This window comes from Bradysia coprophila, chromosome X (genome assembly GCF_014529535.1).
Source record: "Bradysia coprophila strain Holo2 chromosome X, BU_Bcop_v1, whole genome shotgun sequence".
NCBI lineage: Eukaryota > Metazoa > Arthropoda > Insecta > Diptera > Sciaridae > Bradysia > Bradysia coprophila.
Window position 1 is genome coordinate 341001 of NC_050737.1, and position 21282 is coordinate 362282.

Sequence of the window (21282 nt, forward strand, 5' to 3'; positions counted from 1 at the left end):
AAAAATATCATCAATAAATAGATGATAAAATTTCCAAATAATCGATCCAATTTCAATCGAATGTTTTATCGACAAATATCAAACGATACAGTCAAAGGCAGTCAATTTTCAGCATAAATTAGCTTCAGCTGTGTTTCAGCTGATCCATGCAAACAATCACAACCGTTTATACGTCTTTATACGGTTTTACCACTATCATGCGCGTGCGTGTAGCAGCTTCAACCGTATGAACAAGGAAAACCAGTTTTGATTGTATGTGTGGATCAGCTGAAAAACAGCTGAAGCAAATTTATGCTGAATAGATTAGTTAATTATTAGTCGACATTTCCGATTATCAGTCGATATTTACCAATTACACTACATCACAATGCCTCTGTTGTCTAGTGTTATCAGTCGATATTTACCGATTATCAGTCGATATATAATACATGCCTTCGGCGCGGGCAGCAACTCTCGCACATGGTTGAATTTCTTTACTTTCGTCCCTTGTGATCCAAATAACTATTGGGAGGTAGGACTTCCGGAAGTTTCCATACAATGCCATATAACATCGTGTTTTGTGTGTGTGTGTCAGAAGAATTTTTTTTTAGCTAGTAATTGTGAATTATGATTGGTAAATGTTGGAAAAAGTGTTTTGATGGATTTGGGTTATTTTCGTCATGAGTGATGTGTTCCAAGGTTGGTTCCTAAATTTTGGGGTGAGAGATGATTCCTCTGGCACTTCCTAACTTCCATCGGATTTTTCGATGGATCTGGGTTGTTTTCTATATAAGTGAGGTGTTCCGAAGTTGGTTCCTAAATTTTTGGATGAGAGATGATTCCTCTGGCACTTCCCAACTTCCATCGGATTTTTCAATGGATTTGGGTTAATTTCGATATAAGTGAGGTGTTCCGAGGTTGGTTCCTAAATTTTGGGATGAGATATGATTCCTCTGGCACTTCCTAACTTCCATCGGATTTTTCGATGGATCTGGGTTGTTTTCGATATAAGTGAGGTGTTCGGAGGTTGGTTCCTAAATTTTGGGATGAGAGATGATTCCTCTGGCACTTCCCAACTTCCATCGGATTTTCAATGGATTTGGATTATTTTTGATATAAGGGAGGTGTTCGGAGGTTGGTTCCTAAACTTGTGACGCAATTTTTTCTAAAATTTTCTTTCTTAAATTTTTTGGGTAAATTTTTTGTTGATAAAACTTTCGCCTCACAAAGCGTCACCCTCAGCGATATCAGTTATTTTGTAAGTAGAAACAGGGACTTGCGTAACACTTTCACCTTTAGGGTTTTTTGGCGGATAAGGTTGTCCATTTTACTTTGTCTTCTCAATGAAACTTTCATTTGTTTTATTATTTTTTTGAACGGGACAAACGAATTGTCGTACGAATAGCGTCGAATTTATTTAATATATTCTAGGCTTAAAGTGATAATTAATTGGGTTCTTTGTGGCTAAAATGAATTCTCCAATTAATACCGGATCTGATTTACTGTCGTCGGCCAAAGAAATTTCAAAATGTCTCAACACTTTCGACACTACAGCTTTTATTTCCAAAACTGCATATTTCTGTCCCACACCTGAAATGAAAACAGTTATTAGGAAGTCTGGTTGGACATCATTTAAAAACAAAATTACAATTTCTTGGTCCAGCTGAAAAGGGAAGATACGAAAAAGTAAACTTTTCGGAGGTAGTATCTTCCAGAAAACGTTCCGGTCGAAACTCTAGTGGATTTTCGAATAGTTTTGGATCACGACCCAAAAGTAAAGGAGAAAATCCGATATTTGTTCCTTTGGGATATTTGTACTTGCCTAAACGAAAAATCTTCTAAATCTGAAATCTATAAAGGAAGTAAATTCAACCAGTACCTATGGTAAGCTCTTCACATAACAGCCGTCCCAATAGTGGTAAGCTAGGATACAGTCGAAGCGTCTCTTTGATGACCAAATCTAAATACCGCAAATTATTCAATTCGTTGCACGACACCTCTTTCGATCGATCATCACTCAAGATGTTTCTCATTTCTTCGAAACATTTCTGTTGTATTTCGGGATACCTGGCCAGTGAGTAGAAACAAAATGAAATTCCTGTCTTTGCCGTGTCGTGACCCTAATAAATTTTTATCAACACTGCGTATTTTCATTTGATGACATCTTCATACCTCTAACATGAATGTGTCCACTTCTTCACGAATGTCGGAATTGCTCAACGGCTTACCGTCGATAATTCCTTCGAGAAGGATATCCAAGAAAGTTGTTGAAGTTGCCATGTCAACGGAGTTGCCGCTTTTATTTCTTAGTGCTACAAGCTTTTGGCGTCGTTCTTGAATGACTCTATCGGTGAAAGCATGAATTATTTTTAAACCGTTCGCCTGTTGTTTGTACAGTGGACTGAATCGAAAAATTGTATCCGCACATTTGAAGCCACTAATAAGGCGAGCCATCATAATTTGACTAACGCTAGAAGATAAAAGACACATCCAAAAATATAACAAAGGAAGCAGTAACAAGTTATTGAGTAGTTACGTTCTAACTGCCTTGACATACTCCGAATTGGGATGTCGTTGAGCATTCACTTCGATTCCCATCGCAGCTTCACAAACAACATCCAGAGTATAGTGTCTAGTCAATGGTGACAATTCTACTTTGTCGGTGGTCTTATATTTGGACAAAATGTCGACAAAAACGATACTGTACCGATCGAATATTTTTACATGTTCGTCTAAAGCTTTGAAGTGGAAAGATGGGGTTATGATCTGAAGAGAGGAAATAAAAGTAGCCAATACCAGGTATTTACAATAAGACCGTTGCGATTCGCACTCGAGTGCGAATAGTCAATTGTGAGACTATTCGTACACAAGTGCAAATAGTCAATTGTGGGATTATTCGCACACGAATTTTTTTTTCTCGGTTTTTTTCTGTTGTAATTGTGGTCAAATGTTAAAATGGCTTTTTAACTTTAGGGTGATGATTGAAAGCGGCACTTTGTTAATCATCCGCATTCCTAAAAAATGTATTTTGTTTCACAAAAGCTTCATTAAGTTACATTTTGTAAAAGGTAGCATAAGTACCTTATATTCCATTTTGTAAAAGGGATAATAAGTTTCTTATGTTGTAAAAGGAACCATAAGTTCCTTGTTTTCCATGTTGTAAATGAAAGCATAGGTGCTTTATGTTACATTATGTAAAAGGAAGCATAAGCTTCTTATGTTTCATATTCTAAATGGAAGCATAAAATACTTATTTTACGTGTTGTAAAAGGGAGATAAAGTTCCTGATGTTCTATGTTGTAAAAGGAAGCAAAAGTTCTTTACGTTCCATTTTGTAAAAGGAAGCATAAGTTCTTGATATTCCATTTTGTAAAAGGAATCATAAACGACTTATGTTCCATGGTGTTAAAGTAAGCATAAGCTCCTCATGTTGCAAAAAAAAACTAATAATGCTATTTAATAGTCGAATGTGTCCAACAATGTTGCGGTGTTTGAAATTGGATGATTTTGCAACTGACTTTCATTTGAAAAGGAATAGAATTTGGCGTTTCATTGAAGAAATTAGATCATTCAAGAGGAATTTGGTTACAATTGTGAGTACGGTGCCGCTGAGTTTTGTTTTTTTGTTGTTTTTATTTTGTTTATGGTTCGAATGTGTTGAATTTTTGAATTTTCTCGGTGTTTTTGCTGCGAATTTGTGGTGAAGTTTTCAGAGCAGCCACTCCTATTAGTCCGATTTTCCATTTTAATGGCAACTTTTTCTAAATAAATTCGTCAACAACTTGTTCAACGTTGCGATTTTATGCTGTCTTGTGAACGAATGTGATGGAAGCAACTGAAGATGAACAGTTCTATACGGTGCTTAAGTAGAGCGAGATGGAAAATCAACTCGGGGTCTGCCGTCATCGATAATACAAAAGAATCTGACAGCAGACCCCGAGATGGAACAATAGTTTGTCATCTCGCCATCTCTCTCACTTAAACACTCTATACTGTTCTGTGACCACCATCACATTCGGAGGTCTAAACAGCGTCTTTGCCTCAAGTTTTTTCACTAAACGTGAACCATGGGAAAGGAAAAAGCGAAAAGCTTTGTTTGTTCTTAAAGTTTTATCTTTTGTTTAGCTTTCTTATAGGCATTTCAGCTGGGAGGTAATTTCAAGGATTCCAAACGACCTGGATAAGGACGCAACGGTTGATCTACACAGGATCTTCAACCAACAATAAACACAAAAGCAATTTCGTGTTAATGTCTCCGTTGTTGTCCTTATTAAAGTGTGAAAAGGAGTTTTTGATGATTTACTCGTAGTTGTTCTCGTCCCTGAGCGTTATGTATGTATGCTCAGCCCGTTGCCAAATTGTAACGTAAAAAAAGCCGCTGGATTTGTTTCAGTTTCACTATGTTAGTTAATATTTATATAACATGAAATAGTAACACCAAGGTGAATATTTTTTGTATGCTAATGGTCTGCAAAGTTAAAAATGGGTTAGTGCCGGAGTACGTAAAAAGGGACATTTAATACGTCGATCCAGACAGGTATCCGTTGCGTAACATTGGACAATTCAAAGTGGAACGTCTCAACATACAACAACCTACCGAGTGAAATAAGAAATGAGAAAAATGTGTTTGTGTTTAAGAACAGACTAAAGGATTATATTAAAGAAAACTATTATGTGATAGTGTAAACCAAAGTGAAATCTCTAAGATTGTAAAATGAAATTTAAACATTTATTGTAAATTATTTATTTGTGAAATCTGAGGAGCATTATGCTAAATAAAGAAATCATTCTTTCATTCATTCATTCAATTTGCATTCGTGTGCGAATACTCTGACAATTGACTTCGTTACAATAATCCACATTCAAATTGATGTGTATGTCTTCAAAACACTTCGGCTATGAGGAGCTGTCCATTAAGTACGTACGCGTGTACAATCGATTTTTTCCTATAAAAAAGAATCAAACCCCCTTCCCCTAAGTGAGAACGTACTTGACGGATGGTTCATAAATTATTTTTGTTGTTATCAATTTTTACCAGAGAAATTAAAACAGGTGGCGCTACCTGTAATTATTTCTCTGAATTGTATAGATGGACTTAAATAGATCGATTAATTTGAGTTGCAACGTTGTTAATACATACTTTACGCCTTTGATACCATTTGGAACCTACAATTAGCAATCATAATTATCAACTTGAATAATTTTTTTAGTATTAAATCTACAGTACCTGAGCTGAGTAATAACCCTTCGTTCAGCCAAGGTTTTAGGTACCTGTAAGCTTCCGATTTTTCTATAAATTTGGCACTAGTTAATATAACCTGAAACAAAATGATTGAATGAGTTCGTACTTTACGTTAGCAATTTGGAGATGTTCACATCAGCTCCTAGAGGGGACAGGTGAATAAACTCTTAGGAATGGGGCTTAACGAAAAACTTAATTTTAAACACATGCAAACAAAATAGGTCAAATAACTATTTCAGTCGCTGAAATTTTAGACTACTTTTAGACTACGTTTGTTATCTACACTATCACTATCACACTATCTACACATCTATTACACTTTAACATGGACTATTTTTGGGAAAACATTTTCCCATGTTTTCCTAAAATTTTACACATTTTCCCGAATTTTCATACATTTCCATATGCTTATTGCAAAAATTAAGGAAGATATGTGAAAATTTAAGAAAACATTTTCCCAAAGGACTGTTTTTGGGAAACTTTACATTTAAATTAAGATGGTCGATAATAACACTTCTTACCTTTATATGTTCAGGATTCGATAATAAAGCTCCGAAATTGGTACCAATCCAGAGTGATACATTGTCTCCATAATCCTCAGTCAATTTGACAGCCACTTCAAAAATTTCTTTGGATCAAAGTAAACATACGATAATTTTGCCCAAAAAAACTTTAATACAAGTATAGACAAACCTTCCGGTGACTTGTTGAAAAAATATAGGGCATTTCCAATGAATGGCAGAGGAATTGGTCCAGGTATTTTGAAGGATAAATAGATTTTTCGATAATTAATTTGACTCAGGAACAGAATCAGTAGTCCGATTAAAATCAGAATTATTAGAGACATGTTTCCGCTATCACTAAACGTATTGTTCTACGGACCAAGGAAATATTGTCGCTGCGTCACGTGAAATTGAACGTTGAGTATAGGCTCTTCACACCTCGTCTGTAAAAAGTAAAATTACTTTATCAGCTTTTTCGTTTTCATCAACGCATTTCAAAATTTGTAAAAAAAATTGTCAGCTGCCATAAGAAGCACATTTGCTTGAAATACTTTGTCTTCATACAAGTGCGTTGCTACATACAATGTTTAGTGGGTCGTCCACTATACAAAACTTTGTTAATTTTCTTGAGTTTTTCACTGAACATTTACAGACATTGGACTGAAAATTTAGATAATTATTTTCCTAACGAATTCCAAAAGGTTTTTTTAGTGAAGCACGAACCGGAGGCGAGTTCTGGAATCAAATTAACTGAAAAAGCCTTTTAGCGTAAGTTAGGAACAACACCGAAATTGATAAACGCACTCAGTACAGATTGTGTGTGAAATCAACTTGAAGAAAATGTTTTTAGGAAAATTTGGAATTTTATTTTTTTGTTAGGTTGCCTTTTTCATATAAACTTCGTAACAGCTGACGCCATTTATGTGTCACCGTCATCAACTCAGAGTTGTCTCCACCTGTTCTTTCAGAACCTTGGTCGGAAATAGGCGACGAGGTAGAGATATTTCACCACTAGCTAGGAAAAAGCGAATTCAATTATGAAATTGAATTGTGGAGGTCCAAGGTTCGATACCCATATTGATGGCTCACAATGTCTATTATGACACACAACCTGCGGCCTAAGGCATACTATCAGTCAAAAACACTCAAAGAGTAAAAGTGACGCAAGTCCCTGGACATACTTCCAAAACAACTGATATCGCTGTAGGTGACGCATTGTGCGCTTGTACCCGAAAATTGTCAAAGCAAAAATTAGGCCAAAAAAATTCTAAAAGTTCTAGAAGAAAAATTTTACCAAAAAAAATTTTCGTCACAAAGTGGCAGATGATTCGGCTATTTTTCATTTGTACAATCTTTCAGGACGTATTTTTCCCTATGTTAACAATATTCTTAACAGTACTTTCTTCAACATCTGCCACTTGTGACGCAAAATTTTTTTGTTAAAATTTTTCTTCTAGAATTTTTTTGGCCTAATTTTTGCTCTGACAATTTTTGCGTACAAGCGCAGAATGTGTCACCTACAGCGATATCAGTTGTTTTGGAAGTAATCCCAGGGACTTGTGTCACTTTTACTCTTTGAGTGTTTTTGACTGATATCAGTTGTTTTGGAAGTTTGGTTTAATTTTCTGTTATGTTATTTATTTGGTCGCAATTTATATCCTCTATATCTTCCATCCGAAAAGCAATAATGCTCACTTTATTACTTACAAAAGTACTCATGAATACTTAAAAAAATGAATCCACAAAATTCTCGATGATTATCTCATTTTCCTTTAAAATGCTTTTCATAAAAAAAATTTAAAAAAATTTGATAATTTTAAAAAATTTGAAAAACTGTAAAAATTTTAAATATTTTAAAAATTTGAAAATTTTTAAAATTTTGAAAATTGGAAAATTTTGAGAAAAAATTAAAAAAATTGAAAAATTTGAAAAATTAGTAATAGGACTTGCGTCATGGGCGCTATGCTAACGCGCGCCCATGATTATCATAAATAACTATTTAACAATTTTAATTAAATTGCATCAAATTACATGTTGCTTGCAAATTCAATGTGTTCAATTTAGCAACCGCTTCGTTCTTTTATTAAGAATCTGATACTCCCGGAGCGATTTGTAAATTAGTTTGCTTTTGCTTTTATTTTACGTCTCTTTGTTGATTTTATTGTTACATTTCCTCATAGAACTAATTAATTGCTGTAAACCAGTACAAATAAAAATTACATTGAAGTATAGTTATAAGAGACCCAACCATTGAATCTAATTCTGTCCATACTCTGCATGAGTACGTACAACATTGCTAAGTCCGTAATGTGTGTATTAACGGTAATTGTATTGACATTACGTGTGGAATGAATTGGATTGAAAATGTTGGATCTTTTAGTCCGACGACTGTATAACTTTTAGATCTCTGCACTGGCTCATTTTTTGTCGTTTCCGCAAGAGAAACGTAATTAATGCGAATAAACTATGGTCAACATTTTTAATTACTGATTTTCTTTACAAATTGTAACGCTTTCATATTTACTGTACCGTTTTTGTTATTCTGCTAGCTTGTTATTCATCCACAGATTTAATTTTAATTTCGTATCAGAATTTCCAACATGAATACCCCATTCAAAGATTATTTCCATATTCAATGTTATACGATATTGTGAAGCCATCATGAGATATGAGTTGTGTAAGCGGCAAAGCTTTTTAAATAAGCAAACGAGAATATTGTTGCGTAATATTTACACAGTGGTTCTTGTAGTGTTGTTCAGAAATTGATTGCACAAAACTGTGTACATTTCAGACAGCCAATGCCGTAGGATGTATTCGTTACTCATATTTGCTTCAGTAAGTTGTTAATTTGCAGTGCAGTGTATATTTTAAAAATGTTGAATTCTTCTGCACTATTTATTACTTATAGATAGAAAGACATAGAATAGAAACGGTGAGCACCTGACAAAATGGCACTGTATTGTTTTAAAGTATTAACCAGTTGCTTAAAAGTCTCTTTGAGACAATAAAACTAACCTTTGATAATTTGGGGAATTAGTAACCAAATCTAACTTGTAAGGAGGTTAGTAACTCAAACCCTTTAAATTTTGTAAAATGTACCCTGACTTACTCCATTATGGTTATGTGGAAATTACTCTAAAATTAATTATTCCATTCTATTTTCTTCCTTCGGGTTGGTGCATCCGAAATGGATTACACTGTATTATGCATAAGTGCATTATTAATACAAATATGTGAATGGTAACATCTGTGTAAATGAATGAACGAAATTTCGCATTCATAGAGAAGAAAGGCGTTACACATAGATGGCGCTTATGCTGTACAATACTAGTGTGAACAAAGAAATAACTTCACTAAATGTGTTAGAAATTTGTGGGACGAGTTTTTCTATAATCCAAAAGCCAAAAGGCCTATAAATCTTATTTCGTTTTTAGCATTAACATAGAAAATATTAAGAGGTTTCCAGTTTCCATCAGAACACACTTTGCATTTATATCGTACAGACAATAGTTGTGCATTCTTCGTGTGAGTTGTAATAAACAACTCGTTCTAGAATACAGTACAGTGAACGGTCGAAATTCGAGTGTTAATGCTCGAATCAGTCAATTTACAAAATAACTCATCGCTGAGGGTGACGAGAAGTCAAAAAGTTGCTTTAAATATGCTAAATATTCACTTTTTTTTTTCATTTATCAGTAAGGTAACCTCTGGTATACACAATAGTGGTACACAATTGTAGATTGTAGAGTTTGTATGCTGAGGTAAAATTTATTAAGAAACCATATTTTAGATAGGCTCGTGTAGCTAAATAACTTTGCAGCATTATTATAGTAACACCTGATCAAATTTCCACGAAAGTTTAGAATGTAATAACGTCGATGTATCGAAATTTTGTGTATCGAAACACAAACCAAACGTATTCAATTCATTTGTTAATCCACTGATTCACCCGAAATTCAAATTCTGAATCGCACTTATATCATTTGGGAATGCAGAACCCGGTACACGGTTCTTTTTAATCTGGAACCGGTTCCTACAAATCATCACTTTTCCTGTTCGGTAGCTGTCTCCATGCGAGACAGAAGCTCTTAAAACACTAACTTAGTGACAAAAATTGATGACTTGGCTTGTTGTTTTTATTATTTAAAAAAAACGTTATTTGTAATTCTTTTTTAGGCATATTAGCCGACTTTTTCCAATTAGGCCTTCGATTCGTATGACTGATTAATATTGTGTAACTTACACAGTCTAAGTGAATCACAGAGTTCCGCCACGCCACACGGGCAATTGGGACATTTTTGCCAAGGGCGTAACGATTTGACGGTGCAAGACTTTAAAAGGAAAAAAAATAGGGAAAATTTTTCGAGTGGAATATAAAAACGTGTAACTAACGAAAAATTTATTTAAAAAAAAATCGCTCACTTCGCTCGCTATTGAAAGAATACAAATTTTGATCCGGAGAGGGCTTTCCGTTGATTTTTTTCGATTTCCAATCAAACATTTTCTGCTCGATTCCTTTGCGTCAATTTTTTTTTCTATTTCCAATCAAAATTAACAGAAAGGCCTTAATAGGAAAATTTCGATTGGAAATCGAAGAAAAATCAATATAAAGCCCTCAGTATGAAAATTTTGATTGGAAAACAAAGAAAAATTAAGAGAAAGGCCTCAGTAGAAGAATTTCGATTGCAAATCGAAAAAAATTAACAGAAAAGCCTCAGTGGAAAAATTTCGATTGGAAAACAAAGAAAAAATTGAGAGAAAGGCCTCAGTAGGAAAATTTTGATTGGAAATAGAAAAAAGAAGTAACAGAAAGGCCTCAGTAGAAATTTTTTGATTGGAAATTAAAAATGGGCTTCATTTGTTTGAACAATAAATGGTTAATTTAAAAAAAAAGCCCTGTCTGGACTTCGCCCGACTACGGCAAAAGGTCTTCGGGAATCGCCCGAACACCCAGTATGGCCAGTCCGGGCCTGATAACTGACACATCTAGATTCTAGAAAAGGATTTATCACTCGTTGACATTAATAATTATTGCACCGAATAGGTCAAATTGAGGTCTTGCGAAATTACCTCGCCTTGCAGAAGACTCGTTAGAGTCTGAACGTAGTATATTGCAAAGTCGTATTTGGTGGTTTTTCGTTGCATATGTCATAGGGTGGAGCGGGAAAAAAATTTCGATTTTTTATCCAATTTCGACATCGTGATCCAGAATCAGTAACTCCCACTGATCATTTTTCCGAAAAAATATTTTTTTAATTTTATGATTTAGGGGTGCCGCCGATGGTATTTTTGAGTAGAGTGTAAGGGATTTTTCAAACATTTATAGCGTAGAAACCTTTTCCGATGGGTTCAATGATCTTGGTCATAAAATGTCTAGAAAAGTCCAAAATTTATTTAAGTATAACATTAAATTCGAAAAAAATCAATTTTGTGGACTTACGGCACTTCAAAGTTAAAGCTCTGTTCCCAACGAAAAATTCATCTACTTTGAAGTGAAATTTCGGTATGAAGTTGCATTATGACATAAATCAAATTAAGCGTTATTTAACTTGTAATTTAATGAGGAATTCAAAACAAAAGTAATATTTGAAAAAAATTACAAAATGTAGATGTTCTTGAACGTTTTGCATGAGCGTCACCCTTTGTCAATAGCATCTACAATTTGTAATTTTTTTCAAATATTTCTTTTGTTTTGAATTCCTCATTAAATTACAAGTTAAATAACGCTTAATTTGATTTATGTCATAATGCAACTTCATACCGAAATTTCACTTCAAAGTAGATGAATTTTTCGTTGGGAACAGAGCTTTAACTTTGAAGTGCCGTAAGTCCACAAAATTGATTTTTTTCGAATTTAATGTTATACTTAAATAAATTTTGGACTTTTCTAGACATTTTATGACCAAGATCATTGAACCCATCGGAAAAGGTTTCTACGCTATAAATGTTTGAAAAATCCCTTACACTCTACTCAAAAATACCATCGGCGGCACCCCTAAATCATAAAATTAAAAAAATCTTTTTTCGGAAAAATGATCAGTGGGAGTTACTGATTCTGGATCACGATGTCGAAATTGAATAAAAAATCGAAATTTTTTCCCGCTCCACCCTAATATGTCAGTCAGAGCTTCAGTCGAGTCTATTTCAGATTAATCGAATGCAAGGGAAAGCCGCGACTGCTAATTACGCCACATTGGACGATAGCGTGGTCTACAGGGCGATTGGGTTAGTTTTGGACATGAACCTGAATATTCGATCTGGTCCGAACTTTTCAAAATCGGAGTTTAAAATGTATATCACGTGGCAGTTTACCTTTTCATAGAAACTCATCTCTCCCTTATTCTCATCAATTTCACCCCCAGTATACCTATCTTCTGTTTTACGATATCTGTAATTTAAAAATCTTACTAAGTACTGACATTTGGCAATACTTAATTAGATCAACCAAAAAAGACCTCTGTCACAACACAGAAGATGTTGACAACTACTTGACATACGTTGAAATGGAAAAATTCGTGCATATTAAATTGGAGGGCGGAAAATCGTTTTGATGATACAAAACTTGTTCAGACAATTTGCAATTTTGACAGTAAATTTTTTCAAGCTCACCGTGTGTTAGAAAAAACGTAAAAGATAGGGATGGAAGTTCGCAACTTTAGAAACATACCAACACTTCTAAAACTTCAAAAAAGGGCCGATATTTAGAGAGTCCTAAGATGTTTCGGTTTGGATTTTTCCCCTTTGCCTGCATGCGAAGTTGAGCGAAGTTGTCTAAAATCAGTCGTCCAATTTAGATACGAATAGTTATATGCAGTGTAAAGAAGCGATACTTCATCAAGCAGTTAGCAATACTTCCCCATAAATTTCCATTTAACTTTTTACTCGAGTAATTAACAAAATTATCAATCGTGAAATTAAGTCATTCGTCTTTTATCGCAATCAGTGTAATACTTCTGATATACATAAGATTATTTATAAGTAATATAAAGCCACTCACACAACCGACTCCAACTTTTATTAATTTTCTATTTTTTACTGGATTAACAATGTAATCTTATCAAAACTTAGCAGACAACAAAAGAGATTCTTAATACCTAGATATTTATATCGAATACATTATATTGTGCTACCTCTAAAAGTATAACAAGTTCGGAATGCTAAACAAAGAAAAAGAAGAACGTATTTCCAATTGAAATTATTTATTGAATATACAGACAGATAGATGAACGCGAAGGGTATAATCCATGTTTGGCCACACTTGAGTTATAGACTAAGGTGGAAAGTTTTGCCACATTTCGAATATTATAGAAAATAGAGATAAGTGAGTCATTTATGTCTAAAGCCATTTTCATAACGTTACAGTCCTAATTACACGTATCTGCATGGATGAAATTTTGACTATTGTATAATTTGCTGAACGAGACGTAGGCGAGTAAATAAATCCATAGGTTTGTATGTACCGTCGAGCGGTAAAAACGATTTTTGACAAACCGAAAACGCACGACATATAGCATCCACATATAGCCATAACCTCGACGCCAACAATATGTCAACAATAATGTTTTGGTTAGGTAGGGCTCTATATAGTGTTTTAGTGAGAGAGATAGCGAAACGACAGCCTATTGTTCCATTTCGAGGTCTGCTGTCCCGAGATGATGACAGCAGATCCCGAGTGGACTTTCCATCCCGCTCTAAACATCGTATGGATGAAGATTTGACAGCTCAAATAACCTTGGAACAATAACGTATAGTATGCATCAAAAACAACAATCGTCTGTAAATTAATGTGATGGTTTGTGTGACTATATATACTCTGTTCGCTTCTAATTCATTCAGCAAATCTAACACTCGGCGAAACAACACATTTCCATATAGTAACGAAATGAATGTATAATGGGCCAATTAATCGACCACAAAAACTATGAACTAAAAACTGTAGAAAAAATAAATTCGTAGATCGTATATTTGCGTCCATGAGTCAGTCACAATGCCATTCGTTCTAGAGTTACACTCGTATATGTACGCGATTAGCTGGTGATTGCATGCGACAGCCATAACACAGACTCGACAGTATAGAGTTAAAACAATTTTGTTATTTGATTAATATCGCGCTTTGTATGTTTCGAATATGTTCGCGATAATTGTGTCTGTATTATGTGTTTTAAGTTTGTACATATGGTGCAAACAAAAATTGTCGGTTTGGAGTAAACAAAGTGTACCAAATAGCAGTCACAGTATATTCCAAATAGTGAAATTGCCATTTCTTCAATTAGATTCGGAACTAGTGGCTCAGCACGGAAAAGTTGTAGGGTGAGTGTTTAACTAAATTTGAAGAATTTCGTTTAACTGGAACGGAAATCATTAAAAAAGGTGTTTGTCACTAGAACTGTGTGGACCGGGGATTTTATTTATTCGTAATCTGAAGCCGGTTCGGATGGCTTGACAAATTTGGAGCCTGTCTCCGAGTCCGAGCGGTCTATTTCCTTAGAAATTATGTAAACATCTCGACTATGTGTGAACATAGAAGGAGTTATGCTTTCAAAGCTGGATAAGCGGACATCATTCATCGAAAAAATTTTTTCTGCAACTCCGCTGCGAAAACTGAACTTTTTCATGCGTGATTTAGGTGGCGAAGGGCCTTTTTTTCTCTGGTTTTCTATGTTTTACTTTTCAGCACTAGTTGCAAAATGGATTTTCATTTATGCTTTTCGTCACTATTGGTGAAATGGATTTACTTTTCACCACACCTTCTGAATATCTGAACCATTAACCGTAAATAAAAATTCTGCCCTGACCAAATTTCGTACCACCGACACCAAATGCTTATCGAGCAACACCTCTAACCTTTCGGCTATTGAGACATATAATCGCAGTGAACCAATTTTTGAAGCGTACATAAATGCAGTCAACTTGATCATTCATACAATATTTCGTTGAAACAGTAGAATGCATGTTAAAGGTGTAGTTATGTTGTGCATTTCAAAAGTTCATTTTTCGCAGTTTGTTGCAGAAAACGTTGTATGCATCTACCGACAAAAACTCCACTTTTCGCAACTAGTTGTATAAATTACGAAATATGGATCCCGATCGGTCCGAATAAAAATTAGACCGCCCGCACAGCTCTAATGTCACATACAATCAAACAGACAATTAACTAATGGTCTCTGTCTCTGCGCATAAAATCTACGCTTTAATGATGTTATTCGCTTATACTTTGATGGAATGTTTGGTTCATTCAAATTTTACATACTTTGTTTGGTAGAAATTTGTTTGGTTGTTCCAACTGAATTGCAATTGTAATTTTAAGTATAATTGAGAATGTTATATATTCTGCGTGAACGATGTGAAGGAATTATTCAATGAATAATTGCATTTATCAGCTTATCTCAAGTATAATGAAACACTTGACAACTCCATAAATTATCGATGAGCAGACTTCATTGGAAAAATTACCAACTAACGACACGAATGTACAAAACAATTCGAATCGAAAGAGCCAATCAATTAAAAGTTCCATTTAAAATCGCCAGACTCCAATTAATTTGTAAATTTGTTGGAAATTTGTCGAAAATGTACTACGTGCTTACATAGATTTCTTTTCGATAACGACTACAGTACCGTTTTAACTTTTGGGTGTTAAGGGCATTTTCAAATCACAGGCGCCGGAATACCCTTTCTAGTATTTCTAAATAGTAGATTACTGCGAGTGAGATTTTGACGCATTTTGAAGATGCACTAGCGTAGATATTATGGACCCATACTTCAGAAAAATGTTGTTTTGGTAGATGTCCTTTCAATTTTCATTACAATATAGCCGAGGGCGAACACGCAAAGAAAAATACGTAGTTCCAAACAATTAAGTTAGTTTACTCACCAAACCGACAGAAAATAAGTTTTAACACTCATGTCAATGAAGGACCGACTCATTTCCTGGGGGAAGTGAGAAAAATCTTAAAGATAATAATTACTATTTGCACGTTTTTCATGTAGTATGGTCGGACTGCAATCGAGTCGTTATTATGATCTAGTTGTAATTGATACATTGATTTCAATGGCTTTTCACATGTTGTGGTGACCTTGGTCCATTGCGGCGTTCTTACCAAAATAAATTAAAAAGAAAAAAGAGCTAAATAAACAAGGGCGCTGCCAAGGTCAATTGCCCTCTTTGCTCATATATGGAACCGACCGGCACTGTAAGAAAACATTTAGTTTCGCTAAAGAATACTTCACACCGAAAAAGAAAAGAAATCCATGGAGTAAGCTGGTGATATTTGAGAATTTAAATCTTTAGCGACATTGCTATTCCAATAACGAACTGGTGCCTATGGCGATATGTATGCAAACTGCGATTGCGAATGTTCGCTTATAGAAAATAGAAATTTTTTAGAAATTATCCAATATCAATAGTCAAAGATAAGAGAATGTTTGAAATGTTTTCAAAATTCGTTTTTGTTGTTGTATAACTTCTACCCCCTCTGTCATCTTTAGTCACTAAAAAAAATCGAAGATGAAGTCGTTTATTGTTGATTTTTCTGATAATTTCTCGATTTTTAAGCAAATAACTTGGAAAGGTGATTCAAACCCGATTAAGACATCAATTATCTAGCACGCAAGTATTCTGATTGAATAAACTAACGGCACGACCTTTCGAAAGCGAACAACGAACGTAATCTTATACAGTCCTTCACCATAGGGTTGTTACCACCCCATCTTGTTTAGATGTAAAAATTTGCTTGTTGAATAATTTTACTGCGTGCTAGGTAACTAGGTAAAGTGGTCGGTCGTTATGTTGTTCACTTTTAGAAAACTATATCATCATTAGATGAAAGGCGAAGGGAATGTAATTCGTAAAGATTTTTATTATGTGCTTCATGTGAAAGTTGTCCATTACGTAGCAGTATGCCCCTGCGAAAATGATCCATTACATGAAGAATATTTTCTGTTCATTTTATGTGAATTCATTTGTGATAATCAAAGTTATACGTAATTTACTACGGCGGAAACAACTTTGTTATACTCGAAAAATGGGCAACTCGCATTGGTAGCTGTATTTTCACTAGGGCATAGTTTGTATGTCCGAGCCAAAGGTGAACTACAGATTGTTGCTCAAAAACGCACCTGCTTTCGTAGCATCTAATTCTAAGTTTCATCAACAAGTTGCGAAGCTCACGATTGATTTCATTTCAGATTAATCAATTTCTTCCGTCCAACATTGCTGATTGCCGATCTTGAGCTAACCAAATCGATTTTGAATGACCTCGAACATTTTCCGAACCGAATAAAATTCGGTGCCGAGAAAAACATAAGTGGAGAGAACATTCTATTCGCTAGAGATTCGAAATGGCGAAGGTTACGGCACATTGTTACACCATCATTCAGTCCCAACAAACTTCGTCGAATGTTACCGTTGATGGAAAGCTGTGTCCACGACCTGATTGATGCGCTCGAATCAGGCGAACCGATAGTTGATGTGAAACCATACTTTTCTGGATTCACATTGGACACGATTGCAAAATGTGCATTCGGTATTCAGGTTGGTAAATTTACAACTTTCAGAGAAATCAAAATTTTTGAAAATTGTGACTCTGTTGCATAGCTGAATTCGGCCAAAGATCCCAACAATGAGTTCGTTAAATATGGCCAAAAGTTTTTCGGCTCTTTGCAACTGAATACTCTTCTAGTTATACTCTTCCCAACGTTCTCTACCGAAGTATTGAATTTGCATGGTTTCAATAGAGAGGCGACCAGGTTTTTCTTTAACCTGACGCTGCAAATTATCGAAGATCGTCGACAATCGAAGGCAGACAATGACTACAATGACTTTATTGGATTACTAATGAAGGCTGAATTTGAAGGTCAACTATTAACAGACAAACAAATAGCCGATCAAGGAATAGCATTTTTCTTGGCTGGTTTCGATACGAGCTCGGTAACGCTGACAACGATCGCGTATCTTTTGGCTAAGCATCAACCAGTTCAGGATCAGCTGAAAACCGAAATCGATCAATTTTTTAAGGAAAACAAATCCGTTTCCTATGACACAATCAACGAATTGAACTATTTGGACGCTGTGATCAATGAGACGCTACGTTATTCGCCAACTTTACCACGATTAATGAGAGAAGCGGACAAAGACTATACAATCGAATACAATGGAAAGGAAATATTTATACCCAAAGATACCCACATCCAAATGTCTGTACATTGCATCCACCACGACGAAGAGAATTTCGAGGATGCTACGCATTTTCGACCGGAGAGATTTCTGAAAAATTCGATCTTGAAACACAACACGAACGCTTTTCTACCGTTAAGTTTTTACTTTAAAACATTGTCCTGAATCCCATACTTAATTGCATACAGTTACAGGTTCGGAAATGGTCCACGCAATTGTGTGGGCGTTCGATTGGCAATGCTCGAAATCAAGGTTTGCGTTCTACATCTTATTCGCCGATTTCAGTTTGAAATGGTCGACAAAACAGAACCACTGAAATATGCACCAGCGCAGCCAGTATCCAGCACAGAAACAATGTATTTGAAATTAGTGAAGCGTCAGTTGTAGGGGCCTTTTAAAAATTGATTTATATTATATGACAGTGACAGTGCAGGCAGAGGGTCTATGAACCGCAACACTATTTGAATAATATCTTTTATTGGGGTTGCTCTACTCACTAGATCTGAGATGGCCGATGGCGAAAAACCCGTTTTCGATACGCGTAACGAGCTAGTACTCTTCCTAACGCATGATAAAAGGCTTTTTTCAAGGAATCAAATTCGCTACAATAACATTTCCCACAATTTGTCTAGCTAGTGTTGGTATGAACGACAAAGTCGTGATATTTCCACACTAGACAGCGAATAGTATTTTTCGTACCAAGCCAGGGAATGACGATTTTTTCAGCACCAATCCTAAGTTTTATTGTAGAATTTTGTGCACTACCTCATTGCACGACTATACGTACTACGTATATGTTCACATATTCACAGTGGTAATACATTATTGAATTAACATAAAAAAAAATAAGAAGAAACGTAGCAGATAGAGGAGCTTACAATTTTATTGATAAAAATATTTTATCGTTGCTACTGCACAACGAAATATGTAGGATGTAAGTTGATTCGCAATGATTCTCAGCCTTTATGAACATGGTTTCATTAAAAAAAAAATCTAACTCCAATCGTTCCGCATTCATTATATATATTACACACTTGTCACGAAGAAGTCGAGGCTTGCCGAGACTGATAGTGACAAGTGTGTACTCTATTTTATCACATAAGCGAAAACGAGACAACAACATAGACCTAAAGTGTAATTTTTGAATTAAACTTCTAGTTAAGTAATATATCACGTCCTTGCTCGTAAGTTTGTTGTGTTGGCAAGTGAGGGCTTTGCGGAACGAGCCGAAAGCTAGTGCACTCCCACACAATCCAAACCAAAAAACTTGCAAGCAATTACACGTGAGATATTTTATCGTTCTGGAGTGAGTATGTCCAGTATGTCATACATTAAACGGTTCTGTATATAAGCTGTATATGATACATTAATCTATCGTCGACCGCGACCCGTCCCTAGGGAGTTTTGTTTTACTCTGCATTTAAATGAAAGAAACTAAACTGTTCAATTGTTGTGTTGCATTCGCATATATGAAAGAAACTCGGAAAAAAATCCTGACCCCTACGAGAACCGAACTCGGAAACTTTGCGTGAAAGCAAGCAGCGCTAACCATTCGACAACTGAGTTTTCGAATATGTACGAATTACTAAATTGCTAGTTGGATTCTCGCGGCTAATGTGATTCAATTCGAAAAGTACATAACGTGTACGACTCATGGCGCAGTGTGTGTGTAGTTGTTATGTGAACCCATTCTCTTGTATTTTGTTTACGATGAAAATAATTAAATTTCGACTAAACGGATTTCAATCAAACAAAATGCCAGTGTGTAGTGCGTGATCTCAGGCCTTCTGTAACGTAATTAGTTTTTCAATCGGATTAATATCTGCCGAGATACAAATCTTTGAAAACTCGATGTGATCAACATGTACAACGCAACGTAAGAACACGTTTTGTTGAGTCATGCATCGAAACAGATATCGTTTCGATTGAAAATGAAATTAGTTTGAAGAGACTCTGCAAGTCTACGTGAATATTTGATAAAAAAAATAATTTAAAAAAAAATTGTCGAGGAGCGAACCCAAGACCATCGCATAAAAGTGGCGCGCTCTTACCGATTCGGCTACTGAGACTTCGAATGAAATGGATTTGTTGACACGTTTTGTTTTGCACAATGTGTGTGTGCATGTGTGTATCAGAATATTTTCCAGTTTTCGTTTGTGTATGACATAACTCACCCCGGAACGATAATATATATTATGCACCTGTTGCCAAGATTGGTATTTTGACGTGTAGGACATTATTGCCCTAGCCGAAGGCGTGGGTCGTAATGCCTACACGTCAAAATAACAGTCTGGCAATAGGTGCATATCATATTTTATCTGTCGAGAACAGATATATCGAGATAAACAAAAACTCCCTAGAGGGATAAGCTCGAGATTATCGTTCTAGACAGATAAAATCATATATGTTGTAGTAGGGCTCGCTAACGCTCGTTCGTGTTATGTACAGAAGTGTAACGATCTCATTACCCCTCCTACCACATAATAATTATTACATTCTTGTGTACGGTAAGTGTGCACAAACAATGACGGTAGGTGCACTTTACCGTTTATGTAATAAAAATTTGAAAAACCGTAATCCAATATTGCGTCTAACAGAGTGTGTGAAATAAAAATTCTGACGAAAAAATAGTTTCAATTTGAATTGTTTTGCTAACAAAGTCAGCCAACAAAGACATCATCGTTTTAACGACGAGGATTCGACGATCCTTAACTACATAACTATGTACCAGGTAAGCATAATTGTGAAAAAATGAACGATTTTAACGGATTTATGTTTGCTGAGGTTTGACAACAACTTCATACGGAATTAGTTAACTAGAAGCCAATGCAATATGTCGAGAGCATATTCACAGAGAAAACTTGAAGTACATCGTATGTACAACAGGTTTACTACAAGAGTTATTTTATGAGAAAAAATACGATGCAACAAATATAAATTCGAGATTCAACTTATCAATTCTGACCAACTATGACCTCTCTTGAAAATTCTGTTCTAGTGTCTACGATGTATTACTATTTTAAACATATGCACTTGTGCAGATCACTCAGTGCCAATTCAGGGAAACAAATTCCCAAAAATTCTGGTTTATCTTAAATCTTATAAAATACATTGAGGGGGCCTTTTGAAAAACGGAAAGTTCCTTAAATGCGAATAATTTCTCAATATGGTGTTTGTCCTTCAGTACGAATTGTCTCTTAATGGGCTATTTGACCTTCAGGACGAATAGTCTGTTAATGGACTATTTGTCCTTAAGGAGGGTGAAACGTACCAGGCCGTTTTTCAATGATTCTGCTTGCCAATTACAACAAACAAGCATGAATAAATATCCTGGAATTTTTCCGTCAAAAAATAGTTCCTACATTTTAGGTAAACGTGACGGA

The 21282-nt window shown here is 35.2% G+C and overlaps 2 protein-coding genes across 3 annotated transcripts; one reads left to right on the forward strand and one right to left on the reverse strand.

The window, feature by feature from the left end:
- Positions 1-1375: 1375 nt before the first annotated feature.
- On the reverse strand, positions 1376-12862 carry LOC119085711 (cytochrome P450 4d1-like). 2 transcript variants are annotated; one of them, XM_037196160.1, is made up of 10 exons: positions 12687-12862; positions 5915-6152; positions 5743-5849; positions 5207-5297; positions 5120-5145; positions 2516-2745; positions 2152-2449; positions 1859-2099; positions 1628-1801; positions 1376-1569 (listed from the first exon to the last, which is right to left on the reverse strand). In XM_037196160.1, exons 2-10 carry the CDS (start codon positions 6066-6068, stop codon positions 1397-1399), a joined length of 1494 nt encoding a protein of 497 aa, XP_037052055.1. In that variant the 5' UTR covers positions 6069-6152; positions 12687-12862; the 3' UTR covers positions 1376-1396. The 2 variants fall into 2 exon arrangements, with proteins under 2 accessions (XP_037052055.1, XP_037052056.1); XM_037196161.1 differs by having other exon boundaries at positions 5915-6167; positions 12722-12849.
- A 244-nt stretch (positions 12863-13106) lies between these two features.
- Positions 13107-18733, forward strand: LOC119085713 (cytochrome P450 3A2-like). Its single transcript, XM_037196163.1, has 5 exons — positions 13107-13172; positions 13476-14034; positions 16912-17257; positions 17321-18033; positions 18094-18733. The coding sequence occupies exons 2-5, from the start codon at positions 13853-13855 to the stop codon at positions 18284-18286; spliced, it is 1434 nt and encodes a 477-aa protein (XP_037052058.1). The 5' UTR covers positions 13107-13172; positions 13476-13852; the 3' UTR covers positions 18287-18733.
- The last annotated feature ends 2549 nt before the right edge of the window (positions 18734-21282 follow it).

What these genes read in the sequence shown, in the direction of transcription:
- LOC119085713 (XM_037196163.1), top strand. Translation starts at nt 13,853, where the DNA reads ATGTTCGCGATAATTGTGTCTGTATTATGTGTTTTAAGTTTGTACATA. An exon ending in CAGCACGGAAAAGTTGTAGG is followed by an intron (nt 14,035 to 16,911) that starts GTGAGTGTTTAA and finishes ATTTCATTTCAG; the next exon opens with ATTAATCAATTTCTTCCGTC. An exon ending in AATGTGCATTCGGTATTCAG is followed by an intron (nt 17,258 to 17,320) that starts GTTGGTAAATTT and finishes TCTGTTGCATAG; the next exon opens with CTGAATTCGGCCAAAGATCC.
- LOC119085711 (XM_037196160.1), bottom strand. Translation starts at nt 6,068, where the DNA reads ATGTCTCTAATAATTCTGATTTTAATCGGACTACTGATTCTGTTCCTG. An exon ending in TGGACACATTCATGTTAGAG is followed by an intron (nt 2,100 to 2,151) that starts GTATGAAGATGT and finishes AAAATTTATTAG; the next exon opens with GGTCACGACACGGCAAAGAC. An exon ending in ATGTGAAGAGCTTACCATAG is followed by an intron (nt 1,802 to 1,858) that starts GTACTGGTTGAA and finishes TTTTTCGTTTAG; the next exon opens with GCAAGTACAAATATCCCAAA.